This window comes from Mya arenaria, chromosome 3, assembly GCF_026914265.1.
Source record: "Mya arenaria isolate MELC-2E11 chromosome 3, ASM2691426v1".
NCBI classification, from domain to species: Eukaryota; Metazoa; Mollusca; class Bivalvia; order Myida; family Myidae; genus Mya; species Mya arenaria.
The window spans coordinates 80,085,002-80,107,904 of NC_069124.1; the positions used below are offsets into that span (position 1 = coordinate 80,085,002).

A 22,903-nucleotide genomic window follows, 5' to 3' on the forward strand; every position below is an offset into this window, starting at 1 on the left:
TACAAACTGCCTTCTGTGAAGAAATTCAATCTGGCCCCATGTGTCAGTGTTATACACTGACAAAAACATTTTCATACCAGGGTAGATCTAACCCACACTACATTTTATCTAACAAAACCACTCATGGGTCCATTGTACATGGACAGTTATATAATTATGGGGTCATAAAAAAAACATATACCGGGTACTAGTATTTCGTTTATATGAGCAACATTTGCCCCTGGGAAAATAAACCTACGAGGCAAAATTGCCACTTGGGTATCTAGATCGTGCATTTATATTGAAATTGAAAAAAAAGAATATATTGAAAAAACATATAAATGTCTATTTTAATACCCCATGGGCAAATGTTGGTCATGAAAATGTGGTAATATTGATCAATAAAGCTATTTTACCTGACTAGAGAAATATCAGTATCTACTGTATTACTTTTTTTATTAGTTTTTGCTTGATTAAGTCATCATCCCATAGAAATTCAAAGAAACTTGTATAAATGTCCTGTGTCATTTCATTCAGTTATTGTAAGACTGTTCGACTTGTTTTAATTTTAGCCGTTTTGTTTCACTCGGACAATTTTAAAACAAAACAAGAAACACCGCAATGTAATGTAACCAGGTTTTCAATGATTGACTGAAGAAATTTAGCTTTCATTGTAATATTCAGTTTCAACCATTTTTCTGTTTTTTACTAACAGTGACCTTGAACCCCAAACGCAACCCCATGAAAAGCCTCCATAAATTCTTCCTAAACACCAAGTTAAATCAAGATATGTCAACCCTTTATACTAAAGTTATTCAGTTTCAATCGTTTTTGTATCTTGAGTAACTGTTACCTTGACACTAGGGTCCCTTATGCTATTCCATAAAAGGTCTCCATAATCTCTTCCTATATTTAAAGTTTGGTCAAGATATGTTCACCCTATCTGTACCTAAAGTAATTCAATTTCATAGGTAAGTTTGATGCAACCAGCTAGGGTGTGACCTGCCTGCCCGCCCGAACACTAATGTACATCATTCTAATAACCAGGTTTTTCTATGTGAAAACTCGGTTAATAAGATAATCAAGTATGTTTTTAAAATACATAACTTTAAAAGTTGAATATATTTGCCGAAGGGAGAATTCTATGCGGTACAATTCTTGAATTCTGAACAACCAAATGCTCAGTCAAGATCTGTTAGCAGACTGGTTTATTATTTGTGTTTTATCTTCAAAATGTAAATCAGGTATTTGATTAACAGCTGATATTATGTGCGACTTGACAGTCAGTAGATGTGTCAGAAACACACAAGTGGGTATTAAAAATGTGAGAATTAGACCCCCACAGCTAACTTAAGGGCCAGCCACAATGCAAAAGTGGGTGGGGAAGGTCAAAAACTTAAAAACTTAAAACGTTTAAGAAGTTTTATTTAGTTTTGAGGAAGGATCATTTTTGGGAGTGAAACATATATTCTTGGTGACATGTTTAGGGATAGTAAGGAGTTAAACAAGTCTTACAGAAGAAGATTTTATCAGATTTTGTATCAAAAAGCATTCACATTATTTCAGAAAAGTCTATCCATATTACTACTTTTTTTTGTCAAAAAGTTCTTGATGGTATCTTGTCAAGTAAGAAAGTTATTTAGAAAAATAATGAAAAATAGTTGATGAAATTCATTACCGGGTTACAAAAATGCATATATCTATTTTAAAATAGCTGCAATCAACACAAAGCCCCAAAGACATTGTTGATTATGCAGTTCTGATAAATTTGACTCATAAGTATATTGTATTGTTCTTGAATTAAGACATTTCTGGAAAAAACCTAAATGCTTTTTGATTGAAAATCTGATACAATATTCTTTCGTAAAAATTGTTCAACTCCTAATTACAGCTTTTTATGTTGTAACGGAAATATGAATCATGCTTGTTAAATATTGAACCTCAAAACTAAATAGAAATATGTATTTTTTTTAAATTCTAAATTTAGGTCTTTCAGTCGCATTTTGCATCGCTGCCGGCCCTTAAAGTGCACATTAAGCTAATAAAACATCTTATTTGCAGGGTTTTTATTGTCACTGAAGCTTTAAAGCCTTATCAAGCATTGAAATTAAAAATTATTAACTGATACTATATTCAAAGTTGCTCAATAGAACAGTTTTATGTACATGAAACAACATCCACTACTACCCAAAACTCCTTTTTTGCAACAGCAGCAAGATGTCATTGATGATACTGAATTGCATGATCACATGACTGGTAAACACACATCCATATAAAACAGACTTGTTTCAAGGTCTGTGACATTTTGAAATAGTTGCCAAGCATTAAGGAACATAAGTATTTGAAAAAGAAGCATGCAAACCTCAAAACAAGACCATCCCAATAGCACAGTGGTAGGGCTCAAACCCTGGCTGTGACCAACCTAAAGACTTTGACATATGGTACCAGTAGCTCCTTTGTCTAGTGCTCAGCATTTAAAGGCTTAAAGTACAGGGAAAATGTTGCACTCAGTACTGGCTCGACCGAGGAAATTTGTAACCATGTATAGGAATGGTGCTATACACCGAATATGTCACAGAACCAAGATGTCTCCTTGAAAAGAGCTAGCGTATCACACTCAAATGTCTTGTATCTCACTGTTTTTTTTCAAGTCTACTAATATCTTGATTTGACTGGGTATTACAGTCACATTTATCTCATGTCTGTTATGGCATTTAACATAATTTATGTCATGATGGCTTCATGACAGGGTCAAGCCATAATGCAGCCAATAGTAGCGGGCAGACCTTGATAAACTTGAATGAACAAACAAATCTATAAAACAATGTAACCACCAGTCAGTCATCTTGGTTGTAAGAAATTTGCAAAAGATTGTTCCTCTACTGCACTCTCAAAGATTGAGTGTTTGTGCATGCAAATGTCTGGAAAACAATGATATAAGACAAAAGGAAAGATCGCAGTTTTTCATATTTATGTTTGAAAATCAATTTTTTATGGGTTAAAGCGCTGTTAATGTCTTAAAAAAAATATTTTTTCAGCTGTTTTTCTAACAATTGAGAAACGTTCTATTGCAAGTTACCTTATATAACTAAATTGAAAATGTTGATGCAAAATAAGATATTCCAAGACAAAAAAAAAATGTCAAAACTGTCTTTTGTGTGAGAGTGCAGCTTTAAACGTCAGCTCCTCAAAGGCTCATACATGCATGTATATGCCACTTTTAAGACATCAAAACTTATTTAGTGGGAAATCTATTATAGTTTATCAAAAATATTATGTCCACAAATTAGTAAACTGCTAAATATGCACTGTTTACGCCAAATTAATAGTTTAGTAAAAAAAACCTTAAAAAACAACCCTTTCTTAGTGTTTAGCACAACTGGCTTTATACTAGCCAGCAATAAATCTAAATTTGCATGGTGGTCCAATTGGTCAAGGCATGAGTCCACATCTTTAAATATTTTAACTATTATTAATAAATAACTGTTGGTGTCTTTCCAGCCGTATGCTCTGCATTCTTGCATTATTAATGGCACACAACCTGTCAGAATTCTTACACTATAACTAAACAATAACTTACTTGCAAGACAAATTGCATATGCTTTATCTCAATAAGATGCTATGATAAAGTAAAATCTTTGTTAAAAATTTAAAATACCTGAATTAACACTTTCATGGAACGCCCTGGTCAGGATTTAAGTATGTTGGTTCTGAAAAACAAATCTTGATTTTCATAAAACATGCATGAAAGACTTAAAGCAAATATGAAATACAAGTAAACTGCTGAATTTTGAATTGTCTCACATGTTTGAAGTAATTTAATATAATTTTCAGCAATATAATAATTGAATACCAGATTCAGATCATTTAACCTAAGAAGGTCTTTCAGTTACGAGAAATCATTAACAATCAGAAATTTTATTACGACAGTAACTAATAAACCATCAGGTGTGACACACTCCTATATATACATAACTAAGAACACTTTTTACAATCAACTGCAGTTACATGTAATTGCATAGTTAAAGTCCAGATAAAATGCATTTCATAATTAGTCTCACAATTAAATTATAACAATTTATGGTTGAAAGCCTTGAAGGATGACACTCTCAAATTCATCCATGCATTAAAATTTATTGTACAGTTTCGCTTCTTTTAGATGCTTCAGAAAGAAATAATGAAATATTTGGTATAATTTGTACTTTTGTTCACCCAGGAAGCTTTAATTCCAATCATTGACAAATGTTACCTTTACATAAAGCTATCCATCGAAACCAAATGTAAAACTTCAAAGCGGAATTTCCCATTCATCATGAAGATGTCCCCTGCCATTTGTGGCTGTATTCTGGCCAGTGTTGACATCCCTATTGTTCCTGTACCACAACAATCACGCTGCTTCACAAATCTGGGGTTTCCTATTACCTAATCACTCCACAAATCTTATATACCTCTCTTGTAAACCAAATGAGTCTCTAATAATAGTCATATTTGTAAAAAGCACAACCTAAACACAAGTTAGACGTAAATATTTCAAATAGACAATACAAGCCTACTATGACCGCTTTTTTGCTTATTTACAATAGGTGTTCACCGGGGTATGAAAGGAATTCTTAAGTGTAGATTACATACTGTCATTATAACGCCTTATAATACTGGATTAATGGCTGCCTAAAATAGTTGAAAGAATTACAGAAACTTGGAGGAGCAAATCGATGATTACTCCATGTAACCATAAAAACATTTAAATGGGGCGGCAAATCAACTGATGAACCTGTTAACATTAAATATAGTGGTTATTTCCCTTGGTACAAAACATGCTATAATTATATCACAGTTGGTTGTGATGATAAAAGTACCACTCAATAGTTTGCAAGTCTTCAATAACTCTGTAGATAATCCAGATATATACAAATTGTACTTTCACATCAAATTCTGTTCTGTTAGTTCTGTTTTGTATTTCCCACAATAAATACTCTCACTCTCAGAAACCTTTTTGGTACTAGGAAAAAACATGTTTGAAAGCGACACAGATTTGAGGAACATCAACCCCGACCCACATGTGTGACCTTGACATGGGCTAATTGACCTATCTAGATCTTTAATGGTTGATCTTTGTCATGAATTGAAATTACTTTACTGCCACAGAAACTAAAATAAGTAGAACACAGAAATGAAGAAATGAGCATGAACTTGTAACATGGAATTGAACCTCTTCAACAGATTTCAGATTTTTAATATAACGACAAAGATCTTTAAATCAAGTTTAGTCCTCTGCATAAGCAGTATGTATTTTTTTTTTTAAATTGAATGAACAACGCACACAGCAAACTATGGCAATTAAATTTTGTTATATGATATAAAACAGATGTAAAAGCAAGCAAACAGCTTCATTTTAACTTTTTTATTCATAATAAAGTATCATCACTAAAATAAATATATGGGATATACTGAACAAATGACAGAGTAAATGACTTTGTGTATATGCAGCAATAGTAACACAAGTGTCTATGTGTGACAACATAAATAATGTACAACCTTCTTATTTTGTGTAACTTGTATCCGAATCCCAAGTCGGGTTGTATTTCCATATTCTTATATTATTTGGCCTTCTATGCATAAATGTACCCCAAAAATAAAAGGTTTCGGCATAATAATATCCTTTAACAAAAAATCATGTTTTACAGAAATGTGGACACAAGAACATTGATTTTATTTGAAATGAACAAGACTTATTAAAGCTTAATCATGTTTGAGAATTTTCTTCGTTTCTGAGCTGACTCCATCTTATTAACGCTTGTATCGTTTGATAGCTTTTTCAAGTTAATATTTCTGAGTACTTCTATTATTAATTCCGAACTAAGAGCTTTATTGATCTGTTTAGGCAAATTTGAATTGCTTTTGTAAGTAAAACTTTCAATATGTTATTTTTTTGTACCCTCATTGAGGAGACGGCCATGGTGTTACTGCAGTTAGCTTAATCAAATTATTCATTCTTTTTCTACAACATTTACTTGTAATATATCATCAGTATTGATAATGGGTAAAAAACTGGTCCCCAGATTTAATGAGGTAATATCAGAATGTAACAAACTTAAAAAAAAAATTAAGTATACATGTAAATTATGTATACCATTAATACCTGAACTGTAATGGATTTCCTCATGATTAACAGATTGTTACACACTTTTGGCAAACATAGGCGAGTAACAAAAATAAAACAAGTTAATAATGTCTGTTAGACACAGGACATAGTTTCAAAATTATTCATATGGATTAAATTAATATAGGTATAAAATATAAATACAAAATAAGACATAAACGGAATTAAACTTCCAGCATAATCTCATTAAATCACTTCCAAGATGAATTTCATAAAATTTAACAGAAACTGGGGCTTTATTCATAAAGCAACTCAAGTTGAATATTCAATTTTATTGTTTTTGCTTATATGATTTTAAAGAAAAAAAGCATTACTTGTACAACAAATATATGAAAATATGCAAGAAAATGGATTAACAACTTCATATAAAAAAATCTGATGAAAGGTAGACTGGTATATAAAATTAATGTTGATTAAAATTAAGAATTTTTCAATAAGTTGAATTTTTTCACTAAAATGCTTATACAGCCCCTCAAAACTTGAAGAAATACATAATTTTCCATATTTTTGTTCATCAAAGTCTTGTATCAAGAACTTCTATATCATCTGCAATTTCTATAAAAGGATTTTCTTCGTTAGTTTCTGTGCCATTATCACATGCATCATTTGTTTCAACCTGAGAATTATCTTTTAAAGCCTTGCTGAAACTGCTGTGTCTGCTCTCTAGTTGATTGTGAAAGCTTGACTCCTCCGACACTGTGGATAGTCTCTTCCTCAGGAATTCCTTTTGGCACATGACAGGGTTGGTGCAGGTGCCCACACAGGACACATGCTCACTCAGGCAGGTCACATGATCACTAAGGCAGGTCACATGATCACTCAAGCAGGTCACATGATCGGTGCCTTCCGGGTGTGCTAGTGGAGAGAGAGGACAGGAGGGATCACCCTCACAGTCTTGACAGGCAGGGGACGGATCGTTTGCTGCCTGCTGTATCACGCATGGCAAAACCTACAACAATATTGGTAATATTCACATAGATTGTTTGAATAATTACAGATCTGTAAGAAAATATTGACTATAATCTAGAACAGGATTCATTCTACTATACTCTATAACAGGATAAAGAATTTAAAGTAGTACATAGATTGGCACAATAATGTTTTAATGGCTTTGCTTAATAAAACATTAACAGAAAACTTAAACTCGAAAATCATGAAATAATTACCTTTAAACTGCAAATTAAAATTCAAAATACAGAATGTCTTATACGCATTTATTCTGTATCTATAACATTTGTATGCCTTACTCTAATTAGAACAAGTCTAGTATTAGTATATATTCTACTACAACAACACTATTACTATGGTGAACACAATTCAAACAGCACACTGTTAGGAGGCAGTACAATAGTTATTCAGCCCGGTCTACAAGGGCACCACATCCAAGGTTAACAACAAGGGCACCACATCCAAGGTTAACAACGCCTTACCAAATATTATGTTGAGATGTCCACATCCTATTATGAAATAAAAAATGAAAATGAAAAACAACATTCCAAGTTAACATGCTTGTAAAACCGTTAGTCCCCGCTGGATTATTAAAAGTCTGTTTCACAGTAGTCAAGTTTGATGCCCAGACAATGTAGGCATAAAATCGCCTAATTTACATACAATTCAATTTATAATTTTATCACCTTGCAATGCAATAATTATGATAAATTCTCATTAAGGGCGAGTATTAATTCAGTCTATGCAATTCCACATGTAAACATTTTAAGTATATTATTACATTTCCAAGTGAATCATACCGCATAGTTTACTTTTATAGACAGTAATGATTAGTTGTTGTCTTCATTTTTAAACAATTCTCTTTATCATTTTAATGTCTTAAAAATCTCAACCAGCAAAAAACCAAAACCGTCCTTAATGGTTAAATCCCCATCAGTCAAACTCTCACCCTAACTGCTAACCTTACCTGTATTTGGTGGTTCCGTCGCAGTGTGATGTGAACCGGGCCAGATGGAAGGTTCCGGAACAATTGGTAAGCGTCCAGCAATGTCATGTTAGTCATTGACCGCCCATTTACTGACACTATCATGTCCCCCTTCCTAATAACATAGACTAAAGACTATAATATACTACAAAAGTTTCTTTTGAGTTAAACTAATTAACATCAGTTTAGTTCACTTAATTAAGACAAACCAGGCTTGATAAACTAGCTTCCAATTACAGTTTCCTCCACACCAATGAATGCATTATTGATATTTGACAAAGTTTTCACGTTTGTACTAAGAGCACAGTTTTAATCTCTGTCAATAACACAATATGACTGTGAAAAAATAGAAAATTCACTTGTACATGCAAATTGAAGCCCTCGACCCAAAGTTACCTGAGCCTGCCATCCCTGTGTGCGGGTGAACCCGGGGATAGGTCCTGCACGAGAATCTCACTCTCCCCATCATACGTCTTCCGGATCACTGAGATACCTAAGCTCTCTCCGCTGTCTGAAGATTTAAGAGGATATGAGTTGAAATATTTGCACTAAATTATAGTCAAATATATGTACAAACAAATCACATTTTAATTTATTTTCAGTTGATTAAACAAAATTTAAGTTAAAAGCTTTCAATGAAAATTGAGGTTTCTTTTATCTCAGAATCAGATAGTTAATGTTTACTGTACACTATTGTGATCAAAGGAACTAATATTTGTTCATGACTTCTTCTACCTTTTTGGAGCTGTACTTCTTGTTGGAGTTTTGGTTTGTTGTCTGGGCTAAGACGTTCCCCAATGGAGGTTCCAATAGACGGTGACTTCGGGATGTTGACTGGGACTGAGAAGGTTGGCCGGTGTTCCTGACCTTGCAGAGTTACACCAGGGTCAAGGGTGGTCCGAGTCTCCATGAAGAGGTTATGACCTCTGCCAGAGTTGTATGATTCAAGGTCAAGGTCACAGAGGTTGCTCAGGCTTCCATGTGGTGAGTGTCCAGGGGTAGAGACCGGACTGCCATCACAGGAAGCAGACAGGGTGAGGTAGGGGGTGCGTCCCAGGCTGGATCATAATTGGAAATATGCAGTCAACACCTTTATAATTCGATCAACACAAAGTGTTTAGTGTAAACAAGACTATTCTTAACAATGAACTGTTTTCATGCTATGAAAATATTATGATGGTAATTGATTTTTTGTAAAATATTTTTGCCTCATATTGTTACCTGCAATGAGGTGATCTCAATCTCTTGCGGAATGTGATTTTCACAGGTCCTTTCTTGAGGTGTCTGAACCTCTGCAGCACCTCGCGATGAGCAAGGCCAAACAGGGGCTCATCATTCAGCTCCAGAATTTCATCTCCTGGAAACAGGTAAACGTAGAGGGTAATATCTTTAGTAATAACTACTAAAAAGCTTTTTAGTAAGAATTCTAAATCATTTTGCATATTAAAGACCTTCGAATATTCTGAATAATATATACACTCTCTATAAATGTGTTCTTGTGTTGTACCTTCCTTCATCTTGCCATCGAGAGCAATGAGACCATTTGGAAAGATTCTGCGCACAAGAATGCCGAGGTGGCCGATGGCGGTGTCCTGACCACCTACAATGGTGAACCCCAGCCCCCGGCCTCTATCCCCCTTTTTTACACACACGGTCATTGGTGGCCCCTGTCCTGGAGATGGGCTCCGGTTGTAACGTTTTCGATATTTGCCATTCCCAGCGGAGGCCCCACTTGGTGGCTTGTCTGCTACATTATTCTGGCTGAACTTCTGAAAGTTTATTATTAGTGTAATGTTAGAAAAAATAAAGAAATGTTCTTTAACATTTAAAGATGATCAAACACTGTGTGCTGCTCTTTGTAGAAAAATTCCTGTAGTCAATCTACAGATCCAATGATGTATAGTAAAATTATGTACTTAAATAATAATATTGGTTTGTAGAATTAGTAGACAATAGTGAAATATCTTCAATAATAGCTTTAACAGGAGGCGTAAAAAAAATAGAAATATCATCTGAATCTAATTTAGTACTTTGAACTGAAAACTAGAGCTATCACATCCATGATGACTACAGCTTCATGTGACCTTAACACAGGATATCATTGCTGGTCGCAAGTAAATATTGCCATTAAAATCAAATGTTTAAAGATTATATCAAGGAAAATAATTCTTATTTGCCACAATACCTTGACCTATGTGAGCAACCTTGACCATGAAGCTTAAGAATCAGGATATTTTCCTTTTATGGTGGTCACGTATACCAAATTATTTTCGTGTTGAACCATGCATGGCAGACCAGACTCGAACCTGTATCATCAGTTAGGTATATACAAAACTGACAATGTTCAGAGTCATGCAGTGACCATGACGTTGAAGCTAGTGACCTGGGTGTGCCACACAAAAAGTCATCATCTTATGGTTTTCACTAATGTGAAATGATTTCCAAATCCTAGCATCAATGATAAATGTATGGTTGGACACAAACCACTATCATTAGCAAGGCTTATATAGCTAAAGTTTCAATGTTCTGAGGAGTGCAGTGGACTTGATGCTAAAGACTTAATTGTTAGGGATATCAGCTGGTCATCATCTTCTCCTAGTCACTAATGCCCAATCATTTCGAAATACTATCATGGATGACAAAGTTATGGACGTGACACAAACCTGGTTGGACAGATGTAATGATATAACAATCAAAGATATGTATAGCATAATAAGGTAACTGAAGACAAACATTTCCATTTTACTGTAATAAACTACATTGATTATAAATGGGAAATGCATTAACTATCAAAACAGCTGAGAAATATAAGGAGAATTCAGCTATCTGACTCTATAAATGCAATTAGAACAACCTGGCAATTAACTACAGTCTGTTGTACACACATGATATATAGCTGGGTGTACAAACCAATACAGACCACAGTCTGTGCAATAGAACAATCAATTCCTAGAAATGAATGACTAAAGCATAAAACCTCCCTAGTTAGCGGGAATTTCTAGAATGAACAAATGTCACTTGATAAATATTTTATGAGATTAAGCCTATGATATTTGCTGATCCTGCTATCTCAAGATCACTAGAAAATGCCTCAAATTTAGTACCAGTACTATCAGATTTTATGAGAGATAGATTATTTTTTTACACAGGAGGGCAATGAAATACTCATAAAACATATAGCTCACCTAGGCATCATATTCATTCAAGTACCGAAAAATAATCTTAGCCCTTTTCATATATATATATAAAAGTAAAGTGCAAAGAACATTCAGAAGAAATAGTGGCATGTTAACAAGGTTTCTAGACAGTTAACAAGGTTTCTAGACAGTTAACAAGGTTTCTAGATTTTGACCTAACATATACCATATCTGTGGTACCAGACTGAAGTTAAATAAAAAAAAACATGACCCATATGATATTGGTACCAGGCTTGTACTAATTAAGCAAACAATTTTTAACCTAATAGCAACATTCTGATGACCATTTTTTAAACCCTATATATGTACAACAAATAGGCATTTCACAAAAGAGGTAGAATGCCTACATCAAAGAGTTGTTCCCAGTTGACAACAGTTCCCTGGGGCGTCTGTGCCAGGACCTCTGGTATGGACTGAGAACTAAACTCCCCAGGCCCGGGAGACATCGGGCATGCAGATGCCGCAGAGGCAAGACTGGATGATTTACGAACCTATGGTAGGAAGAAAGTTGAAAAAGTAAGACTGAGGAAGTTTGAAGCTTATAAAAGGGATAAACTATATATCCATTTACAATCAAGGCTTAATTCCTGTCATGGGTAAAAAGGTGTTTGGTTGCTGGTCACTGGACATGGACCCTGGAAGCTTTTCTTTGGCTTGGAAAAGTCGCCCTATTTTATTAACTCACGATTGTCTTCAATGTATCTTAATGAATCAAACATGTATTATAACAGTATAGGTCAATAGTTTCTCTATTTCTGCACTCTGAGTATGGGCATTACCATATACATCATGCATTGGTCTTTTGAATAAATGAACAAAACATGGTAGATAATAACCTTTCACCTAAAGACCACTACTGGTCACAGCTGGCACGTCCAACATCTGCAAATCTCCCAGTCATTATGATGTTTATAATTGTTTACATGTGTATACTCAGATTGCTTAGAGAGAAACAACCATAACAAATATCAATACATGACATTCAGGAAGCAAAGCTGAAATAATGCTACAATTCAATATAATTTATTTTATTTTCCATTTTAATCATAAACCCTAAATTTTCCCCACCTTAGCAGCAATGACAAGCTGGACAAGTTTTGGTGCACTTCGCAGCATCTCAACCGCCTCTTGGTGATTGGCCCCAATCAGACTCCGCCCATTGATCATGAGCAACTCGTCCCCACGCTGCAAACGCCCATCCCTGAAACAGAGAAAATCATGTTTATGTGAGATTCAACAACAATACAACATTTTACATAGCAATTCTAAATTAGTCTGGAAACCTCAGATTTATGCACACATTTCATGCCAAGACATTAAGGAACAGACCTTAGAGCTGCAATTCATATAAACACTCCATCATGCTTATCATACCATTGTCTGTGAAATTAATGCAGTCTGTAAATTGAATTCCATAAATACATCATTCTGCAAGTTAAGACACTTGATAAATTGTAACTGTCAAATGACAATGACAATGGTAAATTCTTCTGACAATCAATATTATGGTGAACAAGATATTTTAAACATTAGCAATTTATCTTTTAACTAATTGATTATTTCAGTCTTGAAATTCATCAAGTCACAGAATTTTCATGAGAAATATTAAGTCCCCGGAAGCAATACTGGCAAGTGAATTACATGAAAATAAAGCTGGTCCCGTCTTTCAGTATTTGATTTTAAGGCAATCCTATCTCTAGTTATAACATTCCTTCAGATAAGTTAGGGACTGACTTTGACTATATATTTATAAGTCTTCATAAAGACTAAAGGAAAGGGTCACATGGCTATCATTTAGTATCTATTTGGTGAAAGTAATGATAGTTTTCCTGAACATGCTAATAATACTCGAGAGAAACTTGTTGCTATGTCCCAGTACTTGCCTGTATGCTGGCCCAGATTCCAAGATGCCTGCCACAAAGATGCCGATATCACCCCTCTTGGACCCGCGACCACCTGCCACATGGATGCCGATACTGTTGTTCTCTTTCAACAAGTGCAACTTGGTGATCATACGCTTCTGAAGATGTAAAGACTATAATTATACTTCTCCTTTTTTCTTGTCTTTATAAAGCCTTAGATATTTTGACTTGTATAAAAAAGAAATAAAAACATTTCAACATGATTTTATAATTATGAAATAAGTACAGTTGAATTAAAATTACCTTTCCAAAAGTTGGTGTGGACTGACAACTAGCAAACTCAAAGTCCGAGTCAAAGCTACAAAGACTGGTCGGGGTTGCATTGTGTAACTGTCGGAAGGCCTCGGATGTCTTGGAAGACTTCCTCTGCCTATAGAGTTGCTCACACATCATCACCTCCGAGTCTGACTGGTATTGGCTGAGCTCAGATTCAGAACCATCACCCACTGAATCATACACACCCATTCCATATCTACCCTGCTTGGCTAGATAGGCAGTATTTGCATAGTCCATACTGTGTTTGTTGGTGCTAGTCCTTTGTATATCCTCCACAGCTGAAGCACTATGTGTCCGAAACTTTTCCATTCCACAGACACCAAGTCTTTTTTCACTTTGCCCTATTTTTCTTTGGTCATTTACATTACCTCCATTGCAGTACTTTTTTGGCAAAAAATCATGGTCTGTGGTAGAATCTGTGAAAACATCATCATTAGACAATGATAAACTATTTTCTGAATTGTTCACAGAGTTAAATGTAAATGAACTAGACAAGCAGTTTGAGTCCAGACATGAAGCTGACTGGGCAAATGGAGCCTGCCTGGTGAGAGGGGGTTGATCGCTGGTTGACGGGTTGATGAGGTTGGAACTGGATGAGGACCCATACCCACACTGAAACCCGTTGATGTCAGACGGGTTGGGAGCATTGCGCTTCCGTTTCCTTCTTAATTTGAGGCACACCCAGCCAGATTGGACAGCCTTCTCAAGCATGCTTCTGAAAAAACAGAAAAGACTGGTATTAAAGCTAAAACTTTCTTTACAGATTTGAATTAAGGCTTCAAATATTACATGCAATCATAACAGAATATGTCATAATTATTCTAACCACTTAATTGGAAATAAACATCAATGAGAAATTTTATAATTCAGTTTCAGATTATTATCAGATGTTTTTACCATACTTTCTGAGACACTTTAACTGCCTATGGATAGCAAAGTTTATCGCTTCAAGATTATCACATCTGCACATCACATCAAACATTTAATGGAAGGACTGTTAAATTTATAAATCAAGAACTTTATAACAATTCTTCCACATTCCAGATTATTTTTTTTGGAAAACAGGTGCGGCAGAATTTTTGCTAATAAATCCCTATATTAAAAAGGTTACATTCTGTTTGGATATAAAAAAGAGAGCAAAACTGACTTGAGTCACTGCTGAAAAGAAAAAGTAACAATGGGCAATTAATCTTTAGTTAGATGATAAAGAGTTGTGGTTCTTGTACACTGCGCTTCCTCTCATTGTGATTTACCCATGTATGGAGTTTATTCCCCCAATCCTTTAGTTTTCAAGTTGCTCCAGACAAGCAAAGAAAAACAAAAAGCAATAACTCTGTGATTACGGTAGGTGAAATAGAGTTATGGTTCTTGTACATTGCACTTCCTGTCATTGTGTGTAACCATGGTATGAAGTTTATTTAAATTACATCCAGTAGTTTACAAGTAATGCTCCTAACAAGAAAAAGTAAAGGGCCATAACTCTGAAATTAGCTGAAATAAAGTTATGGTTCTTGTACACTGCACTTCCTCTCATTGTGCTCTTTAAGAATAACAACAGGGACTAGCAATACAATGTAGGGAAGAAATTAAATCAATTCTAAGTGTCTGTCCAATATAAAATTCTACATACAGAGGTCAATCATATTTAATTAAATTATTTTAAGCCAGCAAATGTCAATTAATTTTGTCTATTGGAGCTTTGATATTGTGACCTCTGTGTGACCCTAGGTAATGATGGAGACCAGTGCCCAGCTGGCTCCTAGCCAGGAGGCAGCCTCCAACATGGGGATACATAACTGGCCAGGGAAATAAAGAACCCATACATTACCTAGGGAAGCCTTATAATATAGACATTAGCTCTCTTATATTCACAAAAATAATACCAAGAGATATAGCCATGGCAGACATGATGATTGCTAGATATTGTGCGAAACTGGTAACATTATTTCTGTATATCATTACAGGCAACACAAGGGTACTACTGTTTAATGTTATCTGTATTTATTTCCAATGAATTCCTTTTTGTTGTTGCTAAAAACAGCATTAGATTCAGCAGAACCAGTTTAAAGCATTGATACACAGGAAACAACATTCCTGTGTCTACTAAGTATAGTATATATTATTATACCATATAGTGTCCAGGCTACTCCCGGGGTTTGAACTAGCAATTGTGCACACCAGAAGTGGACTCTTTACCACTAAGCTATCATCAGTTGACATGTACAAACATTACATTAAGAGGATGTGTGCAGTATTTCAATGTCAGAAAGATAGCAGAACCTGGCCTAGATCTCTGGTACACGGAAAATACCACTTTGCAATGAAATCCCTCAGATTTTCTGGAATTAGTAAATGGATACATCATGACTTTTATCTTAAATGTTATTTTTGAGATATCAATCTTTGATATCACTATCTATTTATTTGTGGGGTTTAGATAACCCAACTGCTTTGAAGGTTTATTTGTGTTTGTTGGAGGATAAGACCGATCTCAGAGGGAGGTAGTGATGAAAGGGCATCCACCCTTAGTTCTATTATATGAATGCTTCAGTGTAATTTGTAATGAAATGCTATTGAACACTTTTAGTTTTATTCCTAAGTTGATTTAATTTATTTGATTTGATTTATTTATTTCATTATCATGCATGATGTCGGAGTGTGATGCATGATGTCTGAGAGTGATGCATGATGTCGGAGTGTGATAAATGATGTCTGAGAGTGATACATGATGTCTGAGAGTGATACATGATGTCTGATTGTGATGCATGGTGTCTGAGAGTGATGCATGATGTCTGAGTGTGATACATGATGTCTGAGAGTGATGCATGATGTCGGAGTGTGATACATGATGTCGGAGTGTGATACATGATGTCTGAGTGTGATACATGATGTCAGAGTGTGATACATGATGTCTGAGTGTGATGCATGATGTCTGAGTGTGATGCATGATGTCTGAGAGTGATGCATGATGTCTGAGTGTGATGCATGATGTCGGAGTGTCATACATGATGTCGGAGTGTCATACATGATGTAGGAGTGACATACATGATGTCTGAGAGTGATGCATGATGTCTTATGTCCCCGAGTGATGCATGATGTCTGAGTGTGATACATGATGTCTGAGAGTGATGCATGATGTTGGAGTGTAATACATAATGTCTGAGAGTGATGCATGATGTCTGATTGTGATGCATGATGTCTGAGAGTGATGCATGATGTTGGAGTGTGATACATGATGTCTGAGAGTGATGCATGATGTCTGAGAGTGATGCATGATGTCTAAGAGTGATGCATGATGTCTGGGTGTGATATTAAACTTAAATTATTGTTTTAAATTAGTTCATAATTAGATACCAGATTGTTTTTCAAGATCATACTATTTTCTTTTTTTAACATCAACAGATACTTCAGTTTACTTCAATTAAAAAAAATAACAAATGGAGGGCATCTCTATGAACATCAGGGAAAAAAACACGATTACAGAAATACAGCTTTCATTGAAACTGTTTCATCTGGGGTTTTATGAGAAGACTTTATTAACAACCTGTTCAGAAAAAAAAGTTGGCAAATATTCAGACCAGAGCCACAAAAACAACATTGTTATCACCAAAATATAAAACCCCTGAGAATATAAGCAGCCATTCATCAGAATGTTGCAAGACAATAGGACGAAATTGAATTCCCACCACCACCTCTGGTTCACTACATGCCTTATTAAATTCCATTTAACTTCCTGTGATCAATTACAAACACAAGAGAAATAACACGAAACATTAATAATGAAATGAAATTAGCTCTACATCATTTGAAACTCTCCGGGTTTACCAGATTCAGAATAAATATAGAAAATGTTCAGAATAATTATAATTATTAGTAGTAGTAGTAGTAGTAGTAGTAGTAGTAGTTGTAGCAGCAGCAGCAGTGGTATCCGTATTTAACTTTAATTGGCAAATAATCTTGGTATAATTCCATGGATAAGTATAAAAAAATAATAATTGTTTTAAAATAAATTCAATTTTTAAGAAATATTTAAAGTTGAATAAATTGAATGTTGCAACAACAATACCTTCAATCTAGCTCTACAAAATATATTTTTCTGTAAATCAATCTTGCTCTACAAAATATATTTTTCTGTAACAACCTTAAAATGATAAACAGTTTATCTAAATAATTCAATCTACATTATGTAAATATATTTGCTTAACTTTATTGTAAATCTTATCATGATTTTTCCTGCCAAGACCAGCTCCAATAATGAAGGAAGGAGAACATAAATGATGGCAAATATTTCCAAATGTCTGCACTCCACTCTTCCATTGTCCACTAATGATGAAGGCACATGAACACTTAATGTTCCACAATAAGCATTTACATGATTATAGCCTTCATTGTCCGATTAGTGGTTCTAGTCTAACACTATAAAAACAAATTTGATTCAATATATTGGAAACAATATTTCATCATATACTACCATCTTCATTCAGCTACATGTCCCAGCTGTAAACATGGACATCTGCAACAAACAAGTGCTGTGCATTGGCACCTGCAACATGTCTGTGCTGTTCATGACCACCAGCAACTCATGCCAGCTGTGCATGGACATCTGCAATATACTGGAGCTGAACATTGGCACATGCAACATCTCAGAGCTGTGCATGGACACCTGCAACATGCCCAAGCTGTGCATGGAGACCTGCAACATGCCCAAGCTGTACATGGACACCTGCAATGTTAGAGATCAACATGAACACCTGCAACATGTCCAAACTCTGCATGGAGACCTGCAACATGCCCAAGCTGTCCATGGACAGCTGCAACATGTCCAAGCTGTGCATGGAGACCTGCAACATGCCCAAGCTGTGCATGGACACCTGCAATATGTTAGAGATCAACATGAACACCTGCAACATGTCCAAGCTGTGCATGGAGACCTGCAACATGCCAAAGCTGTCCATAGACAGCTGCAACATGTCCAAGCTGTGCATGGAGACCTGCAAAATGCCCACACTGTACATGGACACCTGCAATATGTTAAAGATCAACATGAACACCTGCAACATGTCCACGCTGTGCATGGAGACCTGCAACATGCCCAAGCTGTCCATGGACAGCTGCAACATGTCTAAGCTGTGCATGGAGACCTGCAACATGCCCACACTGTACATGGACACTTGCAATATGTTAGAGATCAACATGAACACCTGCAACATGTCCAGGCTATGCATGGAGACCTGCAACATGCCCAAGCTGTCCATGGACAGCTGCAACATGTCCAAGCTGTGCATGGAGACCTGCAACATGCCAAAGCTGTCCATGGACAGCTGCAACATGGCCAATCTGTACATGAACACCATAAACTCATTCAAGCTGTACATGGACATCTGCAATATACTAGAGCTGAACATGAGCACATGCAACATGTCAGAGCTGTGCATGGACACCTGCAACATGCCCAAGCTGTAAATGAACACCTACAACATGTCCATGCTGTACATGGACACCTGCAACCTGTCCAAGCTGTACATGGACACCTGCAACATGCCCAAGCTGTACATCAACACCTCCAACATACCCAAGCTGAACATGGACACCCCTAACATGCACAATCTGTTCATGGACACCTGCAACATGTTGAAGCTGTGCATGTACACCTGCAACATGCCCAAGCTGTACAGCAACACCTGCATCATGTCCGATCTTTGCATGGACACCTGCTACATGATAAAGCTTTACATGGACACCTGCATCATGACAGATCTGTGCATGGACACCTGCTACAAGCCCAAGCTGTACATGGACACCTGCATCATGTCAGAACTGTGCATGGACACCTGCAACATGTTGAAGCTGTGCATGGACACCTTATACATGCCCAAGCTGTACATCGACACCTGCATCATGTCAGAACTGTGCATGGACACCTGCAACATGCTGAAGCTGTGCATGGACACCTGCAACATGTCCAAACTGTACAGCGACACCTGCAACATGCCCAAGCTGTACAAACATGGACACCTGCAACATGCCCAAGCTGTACATGGACACCTGCAACTTGCCCAAGCTGTACAAACACGGACGCTGGGGAGGGCCATTTTCTAATGCTGTCATAACTTGTGGCCCAACCCAATTGTACAATAATATTGTTTGTCGAAAATATGTATACCACGTGTGTGTTTATTATTTACAATAAAATATGATTAAACTAAACATGGACACCTGCAACATGCTGGAGCTATGTATTGGCACATGCAACATTCTGGAGCCATTCATGGAGACCTGCAACATTAACCAAGTTGACCAAGAACATCTGCAATATGTCTCATCTGTACAAAGACACCTCAAATATGTCCCAACTAACCAAACAAATCTACATTATGACCCGTATGTACAAGAACACCTCCAATATGCTCAAGCTGTGCCATGCCCCATCTGTATAGTTATTGGATAATGCGCAGTTACATTCATTGTTTATTTTTGCATTATATCAATTATATCAGCACTAGCAGTATGCAGGGAATATAACCCACTTAATAAACCAATTAACAACTATAAAATGGACCACATCCATACAATATGATGTGACAATGACACAAAATGTATGAACATAAGGCCAAAAATAATTTAATTGCAAGATTTTTATCATCATTTTTTTTTTAAATAGGGGTGGGATTAACATTTAATTTTTCTTAGATGACAATTTTGTGGTTGAGTTCATGCTTGTTCTTATTGCATTATGGACCATATACATGTGTTTCTAAACGAGCCACGAACATGATAGTAACAATTCTTCATTCTTATATGTGAATGTTATAACGCGCTTCCCGGACAGTACCGGACCAATATGCAAATACTCACCCTAGTTCAAAAGTTATACTTGAGTCAATAAAATCTAAGAGGCGGCAGAAAAAAGAGGGGGTTGGCAGAGATGAAAATCTAGCAGCTAACCTGTAATTTATATCAGACTTTTTCATTGCTTCATTCACACCAAGATTTACCATTAAATAGAGAATATCTAAGCATATGATGACCCAGAATAACAGACCCACACATTATATTTATATACAGAAACTCAACCATATAATCAATTACCAACATCATGAAAATTACAGAGATTATGTGAAATGAGCTATGTTTATAATTCCTTTAATATTGTTGAGTTGTAGCATTAATTTATACCACATGCATGAATTATACAAATACACAGTTCGTGAAACTGATATAAAACCCAAACTTGTTTTTTATCAACAAAAAACGCCCTAGGTTCAATCTTATCATTTCAACTTTCCCAGGGTGTTAAAAAGCTCCTTCTACTGCCAATCATTGGATACACACTCCATGTGTCATATTTTGCATTGACAATGGTCATATTTTGCATTGACAATGTGTCAGCCAATGAGGTTGTATTCCAAGTCAGTTAGATGACCTGAAGTAAAATTTTACTTTATGTCATTTAACTATTACATAACCTCATGTAGGTCGACTTTAATATTTACTAGGTGGTGACTTCTTAAGTAATATACATATTTTAATACATGTACTTCCTACTTAAACATTTATTGAATCATCTTAATGTGTAAAAAAACACCTTGGTTCAAGATAGTTCTGAACATACAAATGATAAGTTTGATATAAAATAGTCACTGCCCCCACAAATCAAGTTTGAGAGCATCAGCACAATTTAATAATTCAAATTATGAAATGGTATTGGGTGACATAACTGCGTTTTTGTACTTAAAAAAAATAGCCTGCAGCATAAGTGAATAGTGTTGTAATTTATCTGCACGATAGTAAAATATATCATAGAAGAAAACGTAAGAAACACTCACATATGGTACAAATATCTGTTTCTGCTATAATATCACAAGGGCAGAAATTCAAGTTACTTATCATAGAAGTGCATTCTTTATATCTTTGCTTTATATAAATATCAATTTCATTTAATTTCTCATGACATGTAATGGCTCGAGGCTTTATACTTGTAAGTTTCAAAATTTTGAATTTTTTTAATTAATTTTGTCTAGAAAATCTCTCTGCAAGCCTTTGAGAGATATCAGTGCATTCATTGACATTTCAAATTGGTTCTGTCTAGCTTTTTGCAGAGATATCCAACTGTCAGTCAAGTGGAATCCATTCAAGACATATTAAACAAACAATCTCCAGAAAACGTCTCACAGTTGGAGGCATATTTTAGTATTGAAGATCATCTTATTAGACAAACAATCTTTTTTTGAAAATCGATTTAGATGAACCTTTTAATTCTATCGCTTAAATTTCTTAGATTGTTGGAAAAACAAAAATTTGTAAAGAGACAAAAAGACAGATCATAAGAAGTTTTTTTTCAGAGCAATTCACTCATGTGCAGTGGCGTACCTCGGCTTTCTCTGGTACACCCGGGCGTGAAAGTCAATTTTGGTTCCCCAGAAGTTGGCGTTAAAAATGCTTGAAAATGGTTCTTTCATATTCTTTAAAGTTTTCTTTACAGGAGGAGTCTCACCCCTCACAGGAGGAGCCTCACGCTCCCAACCGATATATCATACTGTGTTTAATCTAAGAAGACCTCCACACATCATTATTATATGCTTGTGTTCAATTCAAACTGCTATAGGTAAGCCCTGATGTGTTCTACATTTTGGTGTTTAATCTCAAGATCAAAGTCCCCCCTGGAAGCTGTAGGCAGGAAGTGGGTGTTGATTACTGGGACAGCCGCTCACACTTGGCTCTGACCTAGAAACAGTAAGCTCCGGATCTCCATAAGAGCTTCCACATGTTCCCCTGGTCTCACTGGGATGCTGATGGTTAAGATAGGCAATGCTAATCTTTCTTGACTAAGTGGCTGATAAATGCAGACCCATGTTGAATACTATCTCAATATACTAGAAATATGTGTGTATTCTATAAAAAGAATTATCAACACAGTTGATTTAGCTGTACCAATCAGTATGTCAACTGCAAATATAAATAAATTTCAGTTTCACATTATAAGTAAGTTATTGTTTATTTTTGGCCTTCTAAATCAGTACTGTTTTACTCATTTGACAAAACAAAAAAGTGCATATGATTAAGGTATAGATAAAAAGTATTAGTGATATTTTGGTGTTTTTTAACAGGATAATTTTTTGGATACATAGCTATTAATTTAAAAAAAAACATTTAAAAAGGCTAATATTTTATTATCTGTACCTTAATCATATGTTTTTCTTCTTTATCTTTGAAGTCCAATGAGTTAAACATGATCATGCATTCAAAAAAAAAAATTGGCATCAACCTATGTTGTGCGCCTTTAAATCAAAATGTTGTTTTACATATAATGATTAATTACAGAGGGTGTTGGTTGAAATTTAAGATTTACACAAAACTATCACTGGAATTTCAATTGATAAAATTAGGAAATAATGAGGCTGAAACACACCCTTTTGGTATGTGGTATTCTTGGGCT

At 35.5% G+C, this 22,903-nt stretch overlaps 1 protein-coding gene across 1 annotated transcript in view; it reads right to left on the reverse strand.

Annotated features, from left to right (window-relative positions):
• The window catches only part of LOC128226303 (uncharacterized), a 54,291-nt gene that overhangs the window by 29,741 nt on the left and 1,647 nt on the right, over positions 1-22,903 (reverse strand). Inside the window, exons 2-11 of the mRNA XM_052936188.1 lie at positions 13,435-14,182; positions 13,153-13,289; positions 12,338-12,470; positions 11,617-11,760; positions 9,580-9,841; positions 9,294-9,429; positions 8,808-9,130; positions 8,469-8,583; positions 8,055-8,187; positions 6,657-7,088 (exon numbers count right to left, since the gene is read on the reverse strand). Of these exons, the coding sequence (XP_052792148.1) occupies positions 6,657-7,088; positions 8,055-8,187; positions 8,469-8,583; positions 8,808-9,130; positions 9,294-9,429; positions 9,580-9,841; positions 11,617-11,760; positions 12,338-12,470; positions 13,153-13,289; positions 13,435-14,182 (2,563 nt within the window). The remainder of the gene's footprint in view (positions 1-6,656; positions 7,089-8,054; positions 8,188-8,468; positions 8,584-8,807; positions 9,131-9,293; positions 9,430-9,579; positions 9,842-11,616; positions 11,761-12,337; positions 12,471-13,152; positions 13,290-13,434; positions 14,183-22,903) is intronic.